The 11,118-nt window shown below is 55.3% G+C and overlaps 2 protein-coding genes across 2 annotated transcripts; both read right to left on the bottom strand.

The window, feature by feature from the left end:
- Window positions 1–840: 840 nt before the first annotated feature.
- On the bottom strand, window positions 841–1,961 carry C20H6orf15 (chromosome 20 C6orf15 homolog). The gene is made up of 2 exons (XM_069562759.1): window positions 1,895–1,961; window positions 841–1,661 (listed from the first exon to the last, which is right to left on the bottom strand). The coding sequence occupies exons 1-2, from the start codon at window positions 1,959–1,961 to the stop codon at window positions 841–843; spliced, it is 888 nt and encodes a 295-aa protein (XP_069418860.1).
- A 3,152-nt stretch (window positions 1,962–5,113) lies between these two features.
- CDSN (corneodesmosin) lies at window positions 5,114–9,812 on the bottom strand. Its single transcript, XM_069562749.1, has 2 exons — window positions 9,659–9,812; window positions 5,114–7,621 (listed from the first exon to the last, which is right to left on the bottom strand). Exons 1-2 carry the CDS (start codon window positions 9,741–9,743, stop codon window positions 6,069–6,071), a joined length of 1,638 nt encoding a protein of 545 aa, XP_069418850.1. The 5' UTR covers window positions 9,744–9,812; the 3' UTR covers window positions 5,114–6,068.
- Between the last annotated feature and the right edge of the window lie 1,306 nt (window positions 9,813–11,118).

Raw genomic sequence — 11,118 nt, 5'->3', positions numbered from 1 at the left:
TCACTGCACTCTAACTCCTGTACAAGGATGCAGAGCTCCTGGGAAAACCAGAGGGAGGGCAGTGTGACCAAAAGCAGAAGCCATGTCATCACGTGGGGATAAAAGCATCAAACGCAGCCACAGGCGGGATTGTTGGCTCCACGTTTCTCTGTTCCTGTCCCTTCTCCCTTTCTTTCTTCCTCTACAGAGGTCTGCTCTTTGTTCAGCAAATGCCCTAAGCCCGTGATTCTTTGGGGCACAATGTGCCAAGTGATGCATGTAAAGGAGGAGATCAGTGCCTCCTTCACTTCCAAGAACCGTGACTTTCTGGGAAGAAAGACAAAAGCAGACTAAATGACTTTCTCTGACCCTCTGTGTCTCTGAATGAAAGGGCATTCACTCCCCACTTGGACCTCATCCTTCCCTCCTGCTGCAGGTGCCATCTGTTAGTCCTGCTGCCCCTCCTCCCCCTTTCAGTGTCCAGGGCAGTGGAGCCAGCTCTCCCACCTGGCCCAGGTGAGACCATGAGGCCCTACCCTGAGACACCTGGGCTTTGATCTCTTGCAAAGGATGGGGATGGAAAGAGAGCATCAGGAGGACCCTGGGGGGACGTGGAGATGAGAAAATGGGGATGGACAAAACTCCAGTTTGCACCCAGAAACAAAAACACTGAGAAGGAGTGGATTCAGTAAGTGCTGTGTTTTATTGGAGATCAGCGCAGGGAGAGCAGGCAGGCAGTGATAGTGGGGATGATGCTAGAAAACAACTGATAGGATCTTGATTTAGCTCATGCCACAAGGGGAGGGAGCCAGACTTCCTCCTCTGACTTCTAACTGGGGTTTTCCCCACTCTGTCACCCTCCTAACTCCACTGTGACCCAGGGTTTTGAGGATTGGGGAAGCCAGCTGGGATGCTCCAAGAGGAGCCAGGAGGACGGAGAACTCGGGGAGGAAACTGATTAATACCTGGGTATAGAGGAATATTCCCCCAGCTGATACTTGGGTATTGATGGGTGTTAGCCCAGATTCCCACAGGGTATGGCATGGGCCTTGTTCCCCATCCGGTGCCAGGGCCTCCACCTCCCCAGGACGCACTGGGATTCAGGGTCCCCCAGGGGTGACCAGGCAGAAGCGGCCGTCGTATTCTGTTGATGAGAGCCCAGAGTGGGGATCGGGCAAGGATGTCTCCCGGGGAGCCCAGCACGTTGGGACGGAGTGGCCGTCTAGACTCAGAGTCAGGGTGGAAGGGTGAGGACTCGGATGAGGGGTCTCCGGGCTGTGCAGAGGACCCTGCAAGCCAAGGCCTGCTGCCCACGGGGAGGGCAGCCACCCTAGAAAGGTAAGACAGTTCTCCGGGCAGCACTTCCCCAACGTGGTCCTCGACTGCAGCTGCCAGCATCGGCCAGGGGTCTTCCGAGGGCCAGGAGTCCATGGAGAGCAGCCCCCCAGAGGGGGGCCACTCCTGTACCCCAGGACCTCCTACAGGTTGAGAGCCATGTGATGGAGAAGGATTGGGCTTCACAGCAGCCCTGGACAAATCATTAGGCCTAGGGGCTGGTTTGGGCTGAGGATGCTCAGTGTTGGAGGGGCCGGTCAAGGGAGGTGGTCCCAGCAGAGGCAAGCTGATCCCCAAGTCTCCAGGAACTTTCTCCTCCATCATACCAATACTCCGGGCAAGGAGGCCTGGGGGAAGGGCAAGAGGAGGCAGCCAGTGAACCAGATGTTTGGTCCCAACGCCCTCCCCTCCCTGATTCCCTGAGCCCCTTTGTTTCAAGTCCTTTCACTTCCCCTGAGCCAGCTCTTACCTCCTCAGGAACCCAAGCGTACAGCCTCCCACCTTTACCCCTTCTCTCAATCCCAGTTCCCCCGAGGCCCCCCAGTCCGCTCCTGCCCGAGGAGCGGCACAGCCTCTCTACCTGGGAGATGAAGACAGACCAGGAGCAGCCCCAGAGGAGCCCGCTTCCCCACCACGCGGCCCTGCATCTTGCTCCGCATCTCCCTCAGCCCCTAGACATCCAGCCCTTTATCCTGTCAGTGGGGCGGGGGACACCAGAAACAGGCTGAGCCAGTGGTTATGGAAACAATAAATCCCCGCATTCCACCCTAATTTCTAATTCATTCTGTGGCAACAGGTGCCACTTGAATGACCCAGGGAGGCTAAGTGTTCCCACCCTGCTCTTTTCCTCAAGCTCCCCACGCCTTCCAAATCCAGGTGTTCTGGCTTGCGGCTCATCGCTGGTTGCCAGCCCTACTCTTCCCAGTTCCCTATGCCAAGCACATGAGGACCTTCACCCTTGAGGTCTCCATCTCTTCACTTTTCAGCAATAGAAACACTTGATTCTCTTTCTCTTTGGGATCCAGATTATCCCTTCCAGCACCCCTTTCTCATGTATCCCCAAAGCTCCATCATCGTGACCTCAAAGTGGCCCCCATCTGAGGGGCTGCTCCTAGATGAGACCCTGTGTCTTGGGAAATAGACCTGGTTCCCATCCTTAAAAGATGGTGGTATGTTGGCTTCCTAAGGCTGCTATAACAAGTAGCCACAAACTGAATGTCTTACAAAACAAATTTACTCTTATAATTGTGAAGATCAGAAGTCCAGGTAGAGCCTTTCTGGAGGCCCTCAGGGGAGAATCCATTTCCCTGCATCTTCCAGCTCCTAGAGGCCACCCGGGCTCCTTGGCTCGTGGTCCACTTCCTCCACGTTCAAAGCCAGAAGTAGCAGGATCTTCTCATACTGCGTCAGTCTGACCTCCTCTTCTTCCCTCTTTAAAAATCCTTATGACTATATTGGGCCCACCCCAGTAATCCCAGATAATCTTCCCATTTTAAGATCATCTGACTAACAACCTTAATTCCACCTGCAAACAATTTCCCTTTGCTATGTAACCTCACATACTCTAGTTTTCAGGTATCAGGACATGGACATCTTAGATTATGGGGAGGGCACCATTCTGCCTACCTTAGACCGTCAAATATGTCCACAGAACACAAGAGATACAGTGAGAAAGAGACAGAGAGAGAACAGATATTTCCAGCTAAGTAGAAGGAGGGCGTTGATATGCTCTTGTCAAGTAACCAGGAGTTAATCCTTGTTAAGGCTGAGTGATGAGAATATAGGGGTTTATTAACTATTTAGTCTACTCTTAAATCTGCTTGATATTTTTACAATAAAAAGTGTCTAAATGCCTTTGTTACTCTATTGCTGGCTTCCAGGACACACCCAGACTAGGCTTCCCTTGTTGCAGGAGGTCTAAATATTAGCTGCTAGACTTTACCATTTCATCCTTATCTCCAGGCCCTGCTGGCCGACTCCTGGAAGAGCTTCTTTCCAGATCTGGTCAGTGGACAGCATTGTAAGTCAACTATTTGTTGTTGTTGTTTAGTCGCTAAGTAGTGTCTGACTCTGTGACCCCATGGACTGTAGCCCACCAGGCTCCTCGGTCCATGGAATTCTCCAGGGAAGAATACTGGAGTGGGTTGCCACTTCCTTCTCCAGGGGATCTTTCTGATCTTCCAGGCATTGAACTTGAGGCTCCTGCCTTTTCAGAAGGATTCTTTTCCACTGAGCCACCAGAGAAGCCCAAAACCTGAATAGCCTAATGTAAATATTAATAAATATTAATAATGCTTAATTTGTTTAAACTAGGAACTATATTCCAATAAAAATTAAAAAAAAAAAGATGCAAATCTGGCCAGTGGGTACAGGACAGCAGCCTTCTGGGGTGACATCCATCAGTTTTACAAACCTTTTTGACCTGGATCACACCAGAAACTAGAGGTCCAGGTCAGAGGCTGCAGCCCTCCCTCAGTGGTGGTCAAGGGTCTTGACTCCTATTGTTGGCTGCAGTCCAGGTAATAGTAACCAAGGGCAACTCCACAGTGATAACACAGACAGGACTGTTCTGGAGCCCTCCTCTGTCTTCAGTCAACCCTGCAGGTTGGCTCCCTGCTCCAGGTCACTTCTGATCAATATTTCTGCTGGTTCAGGAATCTCAACAACAGTCCAAAATTTGGGGCCAGCTAACACCATACCTGACTCAATGGACATGAGTTTGAGTAAACTCCAGGAGTTGGTGATGGACAGGGAGGCCTGGTGTGCTGCAGTCCATGGGGTCACAAAGAGTCGGACACGACTGTGCGACTGAACTGAACTGAATACCATCCCAACAGGAGAGAATGAAGTGGCTCCTAGCAGGGGTCAGGTCCTTTGCAGCCAAGCAGAGGCTCTGGGAGGTGCCCTGGGCTTTGGGTTGAGGCCCTTCCTGTAGGGATAAGCACAATCCACTGTCCCCTCCTTGGGGTGTGAGAGCTGCCTCGGCCTTGGCGTCTCCGCTGCTGTCTCCAGGACATAGTCACATGGCCCTCGGTACATGCTCCACAATCTTGGTCTTCTCTGGGGGAGGCTACCTCTCCTTCCCACTGTAGCGCTCCCCTCTCACCTCTCCAGCTCTCACTCTAGACCCACAGCAGGGGCAGCAAGAGAGTGAAGGCGGAAAGGACACTGCTGGCCGTGCTCTCCTGTGGCTGGGGCCTGTCACCAAGGGCCAGTGAGTCACCCTGCTGAGCTGCACACCCTGCTCGCTGCCGTCCTCTCCGTCTTTTACTCTCTCCACCCGCGGCTCCCAAAACAACACCCGCCTGGGCTCCTACTCAGTCCCCAGGAATCTGGTCTGGGCTGTTGTGTTCCAGCCTTCCCAAGGCTCCAGGTGTCCCAGAAACCCAGGAAATCAATGCTCAGGACACCCAGAGAGGATGGCGTCTGAAAGATGAGGCCAACTAAAGGTAGAGGAGAAGGAGCCGGGTGTGGAGCAGGGAGGAAGTCATTAGGGCTCTTCGTAAGGAGAGGGGAGGACCCCCGGGTGAATGGGTGGTGGAGAGAATGGATTTCCTGGGGAGTGAGAGAGAAGAGACGTGGGAGGAAGGATCTGGGAGACCAAGGTTGCTTGGCCTCCTGCTTTTGGTTCAATAAATATTTATTGTTTTCCTCCTTTGTGGGAGGAGATGTAAGATATAAGAAATACTGCAGCCAATTTATAAATGAAAGTGGGGGACACAGGACCTTTAGAGGCATAGGAGAGCATCACCCAGGTCCTAAGAGGAGACCCTGGACACCAAGAAGGCAAAGAGTCTAATCTAGTTCTCACAGTTTATTGAAACATCTGTTCTGGACCCAGTGAGAGCAGGGAGGCTGTCCCAGTCTCCGCAGAGAGCCTGGTATCTCCCCAACACAGGGCGCGAAGCATCTGAGTGCTGGACCGAGATGGAGACTGAGAGACAAGGAGGAGTGTTTGGGAACTCACAAAGGGTGTGGTGAGCTCTATAATGGAGGGCAGGAATGGAACTGGGAGTGTGAGAACCCAATAGCATCTCACTGGTTGACCAGATGGTGGAATGAGATCAGTGAAAAATGGTCATTGTTTTCAAATAATGTGCTTTATTTGGCAAAGCAGGGATGAGCGTGGGGAGGGGATGACTTGTCCGGGCATCACAGTTACTCTAGGAGATTTCAGGGGGTTCCCAGTTAAGAATCTGAATGGGTAGGGTTAGCCAGTAGACTATACCATCTCAAAGAAATGGCAGAGGAAATTCTGGGGAGTGGGAATCTGGCAGGGGGTGGGGCACTGCAGTAGAAGGGGAGAGAATGAGGAAAAGGATTTGGAGCCTACAGTTTGGGGAGGTATAGAAAGAAGAGGTGATAAGGGAGAGTCTGCCACATCGGGGCGATGGGGGAAGTAGGGGCAGCTCTTTGGGGAGTGAAGTCTCTCAGTCGTTTCCGACTCTTTGCGACCCCATGGACTGTAGCCCACCAGGCTCCTCCATCCATGTGAAAACACTGGAGTGGGTTGCCATTTCCTTCTCCAGGGGATCTTCCCAACCTTGGGATTGAACCTGGGTCTCTCACCTTGTAGGCAGACGCTTTACCATCTGAGCCACCAGGGAAGTCCATCGTTTGGGAGGGAGGAGGGAAACTGAGCTACCCCATGCCTGGACTACCCCTGAACTTCTCCCACTTGAGAGATGGGGTGTGTGTGTGTGTGTGTGTGTGTGTGTGTGTATGCCTGCACACGTGTGGAGGCAAAATCTGCTTTATGAACTATTAGGCAGATCTCCCTGGGGTAGGAAAACTTCAGGGTCAGCTAGCTGGGGCCCCAGAGGCTTCACCTGGGCTAGGATGTCCCGGATGGAGCGACAAGGGTTCTTTCCAGAGTTGCCTGGACCACAAGGCTTGGCACCAGCTGAGGGGTCAGGTTGGGGAGAACCATCTGGACCTCCACTCAATGTCGAGGAGGAGACAGAGATGCAAGGGTGACCAGGAGCGCTGGACTTGCTGCCACAGGGCTGAAGGATGATTTTGCCACCAGATAGGGAGCTAGAGCTGCCGCTGAGGGAGCCAGTGCCTGGTGGGGAGCAGGGCCCCTGAGAAACCCCACCACAGGGATGGAAAGATGAACCAGAACTGCTAGAAATGCTGGAACTGCTGGAGACTCCAGAGCTGGAGAGGGAGCAGGGCCCCTTAGAGCCCAGGGAGCCGACCACACAGGGCTGGACCCCACCAGAGCCCACTGGCTGGAACACCACAGTCGAGGAAGCTCCAGACTGGTAGATATTGGAGCTAGAAGAGCTGCGGCTGGGGATGATGGGGTTGCCAGAGAAGTACTTGCCCTCAGAGACGGGGGGCCCAGCAGCAAAGGAAGGCACCCCTGGGGAGCCTTTGATGGGGCCCTCTTTGGTGAAGTAGCCCACCGGGTAGATTTTGCCCCCACTGTAGGTCATGCCTGGGACCAGATAGCTGTTGGAGGAGCCACCCACCACCTCGTAGCTGCCATGTTGGTCCACAGAGGTGATGGGGGGGCAGGGCTTGCCTGGAGGGCCTCCACTGAGGCAGGGGACCCTTTGACCCACTCCGGGGCCACCGGGGCCATGCTGCTCCACCACCACCACTACTGGCCTCTGACCCCCGGACACAGAGTGGGAGCTGGAGATGTAGGAGCCAGACTGTGAGACGATGGGCCCCCCGCTGCAGGGAGAGTCAGGGATGTCGGGACCACAGGGCCGCTGCTTGGAGCTGACCTTCTGGCCCTCGCTGCTGGACATCCAGGAGGTTTGGGAACCAGAAGAGCTCAAGCCTGCTCCTGACTGGGAGCTGATGCTTCCTGAGTGGAGGGAGCTCGATGCACCTTGTAGAGTAGAGTCTGACACAGAGGAGTAGCTTATCTGGGAATACCCTGTTCCTGGCTTAAGTAACGAAGATCCAGAAGAACCACCATGGGCAACAATGGACCCGGTGGAGCCACTGCTGGAGCCGCTGCTGGAGCCGCCACTGGGGCGACCACTCAAGCCACTGGAAACACTGGAGCCACTGGAGCTGCCACTGGAACCGCCACTGGGGCGACCACTCAAGCCACTGGAAACACCACTGGAGCCACTGGAGACACCACTGGAGCCGCCACTGGAACCGCCACCGGGGCGACCACTCAAGCCACTGGAAACACCACTGGAGCCACTGGAGCCGCCACTGGAGCCGCCACTGGAGCTGCTGGAGCCCCCCTTCCCCAGGAGACAGGGGTCATTGGGGGAGGTGATACGTGTGGGGTCCTTGCAGGGGTCTAAGAAGGTCCCGATGCTCTTGGCCAAGGTCCCTGGTGAGGAAAGCAGTGGTTAGTAAGGGCCAGAGGCTGGGCTTTCTCCCTCCACTCCCAGGCCCACCTCAGGCATCTGACACTCTGATCTCTCCCAAGAGGAACCCAGGGAGAGAGTCTGGGGTGGAAAAGGTGGAGAAAAGTGGCCTTCACAGCTGAAGAAAAATGAGATGGCAGCTTATTCTGGGAGAAGAGGCAGGAGGGAAGCTGGAGATCGACCAGAGAAAAAGAATATGAGACTCCAAAGCAGGAGGCCTCAGAGGAAGATGAGAGGGCGTGAAGAAGTGGCAGGAGCGAATAGGTCTAAAAAACAGAACACCAAAGAGACAGAGAGTGGGGAAGAGCGAGGCTCTGAGAGGTGGGAGAGGTCTCAGGACCAAATAGGAGGAGGAGAAGAAAGGCAGATGACAGAGGACTGAGAAGCGAGGGAAAATAGCCAACGGGACACTGAGGAACGGGGGAACCGGGAAAGGAAGCAGGGAAATAGGGAAAGGAAACAGGGAAACGGGGGAAAGAGAGATAGGAGAAAGGCAGAAGGGCTGCAGTAAAGGGCAGGACACGTGGGCACCACGATTCCGTCACCCGCTTCCCTCAAAAGGCCAGGCTCGGGGGCAGGATAGAAACCCTGCTTCCCATCTCAGCATGCCATGCCAGCAAGCCTGGGCGGGGGCCAGGACACGAGGGCACGCACTGTTGCTTCAGAACCTGCTGGTACCCGCGCGGCGACAGGACACTGCACCCGAGCCCAGCCCAGGGACGCGGAACGAAACCCTCCCCAGGCCTCTGACCTTCCTCAGTACCGCAGGACTGCCTGCCTGCCCCAGGCCCACGTCTGACTGTCTTTCCCGAACTGACCCTTTGTTCCTCATCCCGGCTCACCCTCCCCCCATCCTTCCTCTGCTCCCCTCCTCGACCCCCTCCGGTCCCAAGACCTGCGTGCTTCAGCTTATTCATTTGGAGAGGCCACATCTGCCCTGCCTTCCTCACAGCGTTACTGTGACCACTAGATGTGATCATCTATTAGAAACTGCTTTACAAAACCAGCATTATCCATGATTTATTACTCCTCCTTCAACCCCCACCAAAAACCAGGTCTCCACAATTCGTGCAGTCCCCATTCTCTCCTAAAAAAGAAATTCAACACATCCACCTTCACACCAACCCCCGGCTCTGCCTGCAGCCCCCTCCACTCCGCTGCACCAATCAGCAGCTCCCCCACGCCTCTGCTCCCCTATGCCACACAGCTGTGGTCACCCAGCACAGGTCCCAGAATCACCCAGCCTGGGGTTTGGAGCCCGGCTTAACTGCCTTCTAATTTGTGATCTTGAGCCAGTTTCCTCAGCTCTCCAACCTCTGTGTCCTCCTTTGCAGAGTGGGAATAACAAATCTCTCACACAGTTCTTCTACTGATTAAAAAAGCTAATGTACTTAAAGTGCTAGTACATGCAACTTCCCTCGCAGTCCAGTGGTTAAGGCTGTTGTGCTCCCAGTGCAGGGGGTACAGGTTTGATCCCTAGTCAGGGAATTAGGATCCCACAGGCCTCGCAGCATGGTTAAAAAATTAAAAATAAATATAGTGCTAATAGTGTCTGGCATATAAAAGGGCCTCTATGAATGGTAGCAATTATTATGACTACTAAATATCCAATCTTCATCTTCTAGCACCCCAATAATAGTATAATTACAACAACATCCATCAACATATAACCATCTATAATTTCCACAGCCGTGTCACATGTATTACTTAATTAGAGACTATAGAGCGAGGTGTTAACATTAAGCTCATTTTTAAACTTTCAGAAAGGGAGGCTCAGAAAGTTTAAGTAGGTTGCCTGAGGTGCCAAGGCAGTGAGGAGCAGCCTCTAGACTCAAGCATCAGGTTCCAGAGCCCCAGCCCTCCCCCCAGTCTCCCCTCTCTGAGTCCTCTCCTGGACTCTCACCCCGCAGGGCTCCCCCCAGCCTTCCCTGACCAGTTGTCTGAGCCTGAATCTCCCTCCTCTCCCAACTCTCCCCGCTCCCAGGGCCCCAACCTCCTACCTTGCAGGAGGAGACCAGCCAGCAGCAAAGCCAGCACCCCTCGCCCTCCCACACACCCTATCTGGGATGCTCGTGAAGAGCCCATCTTGGACCGCGTGGCCTCCTGACTGACAGCAGCTCCTGGACACCCGGGGCCTTTATGCCAGGGCAGGACATTCTCGGGGCAGGAGTCACTGTGGGGAGGGGAGGAGGGGCGGAGGGGTAGGTGCCTGGGGGAAGTTGGTGTGGCCGGGAGGAGCTGAAGCAATCAGTTTGAGCATCTGCCTACTCAGCAGCAGGGCGGCTGCAGTGTGTGGAGTGTGCCGTGGCCGAGGGGCCAGCTGGCTAGCCGGCTCCGGCTCCTCGTTGCCTAACCTGGAACCAGGCGCTCTGCCTCAGCAGCCGCCCACTCTGGGACAGCCACTCTCACCACGGGGCCCATTCACCTGGCTCCCTCACTCTCCTGCCTTCCCCAGTACTGGCGTGTCTGACACCCCATCCTCTCTCCATGCACAGATGTGGGCATTTCAACTTGCCCTCAGGTACCGACTGCAGCCCCTACCCCGCCTGGGATCCCACCCACAGCACCTGGATCCGTCCTTTCCTGGGGACCCATCACTCAGCTTCCGCTCTCCTCCTCCCTCCCCACCTCCCGCTGTCGCAGCCCAGGTCCCACGCTGTCGCAGCCCAGGTCCCACGCCGGCCACACTCCTGTTCTGTGTTCCATCAGTGCGTGGGCCTTCAGAGCCTGCACTCCAAAACCAGCCCCCTGATCTCTCCCTTCTGGGGGGCTCCAGGGACAGCATGTGGGGGCTGGACGCCAGGGCCTCAGCCTGAGGACCGGCCTGGGCTCAGGACCCCTGTCATAGCTGGGCCTCGGTTACTCACAGGCCACTCACAGCCCCTCCTCCAGGGGTGACCCTGACTCCAGTGGGTGAGCAAGAGGCTAATAAGACTAATTGGGAAGGTGGTGGCCCTGCCGCCCATTAACTGGCTGCCTGGCCTGAATGAGCGAACAGGAAGCAGCTGGCTCGGCCTGGGTAGGATCCTGGGTAGGACAAAGAAGGGTCAGCGGACTCCCCGGTCCCTGAGGATGAAGGGCAGGCCTGGAGGAGCAGAGCTCTGAGGTCTGCTAAGAGGGGGGCGGTCCCTGTCCTCTGTATTCCCCACCCTCTCCCTTTAACCCTGGCCCCACCCCAGCCAATTAATTGCTCACTGGTATTGCCCACAGAATCAGTATCGGAGGGAGGGACCTGGGAGTCCGGTCAGGTTCTCTGCCTCTGTCCCAAGCCCACCCAGCCCTCTCCCTGCCCCCTCACCTGGACCCTCAGTTCCAAACCACCCAGTCTCCTCACAGAGGCTGCCATTCTCCCGGAGCCCGAGGCTCCTCTGTCCTTTTCTCTGACCCTTCCCCTGGTCCTGACCCAGCCCAGCACTGTCTACAGAATCTTCTACGACCATGGAATTGTTCTGACTGTGCT

This window comes from Ovis canadensis, chromosome 20, assembly GCF_042477335.2.
Source record: "Ovis canadensis isolate MfBH-ARS-UI-01 breed Bighorn chromosome 20, ARS-UI_OviCan_v2, whole genome shotgun sequence".
Lineage (NCBI taxonomy): Eukaryota > Metazoa > Chordata > Mammalia > Artiodactyla > Bovidae > Ovis > Ovis canadensis.
The sequence above is the reverse complement of the archived record's forward strand: the minus strand, read 5'-3'. Positions and strand labels throughout refer to the sequence as shown.

Bases quoted from the DNA above. Each gene is read 5' to 3' on its own strand.
- CDSN (XM_069562749.1), bottom strand. From the start codon at position 9,743: ATGGGCTCTTCACGAGCATCCCAGATAGGGTGTGTGGGAGGGCGAGGG. The intron at 7,622-9,658 runs GTAGGAGGTTGG...TTTCCTCACCAG, and splicing joins GGCTGGTCTCCTCCTGCAAG to GGACCTTGGCCAAGAGCATC.
- C20H6orf15 (XM_069562759.1), bottom strand. From the start codon at position 1,961: ATGCAGGGCCGCGTGGTGGGGAAGCGGGCTCCTCTGGGGCTGCTCCTG. The intron at 1,662-1,894 runs GTAGAGAGGCTG...CCCTTCCCCCAG, and splicing joins GGTCTGTCTTCATCTCCCAG to GCCTCCTTGCCCGGAGTATT.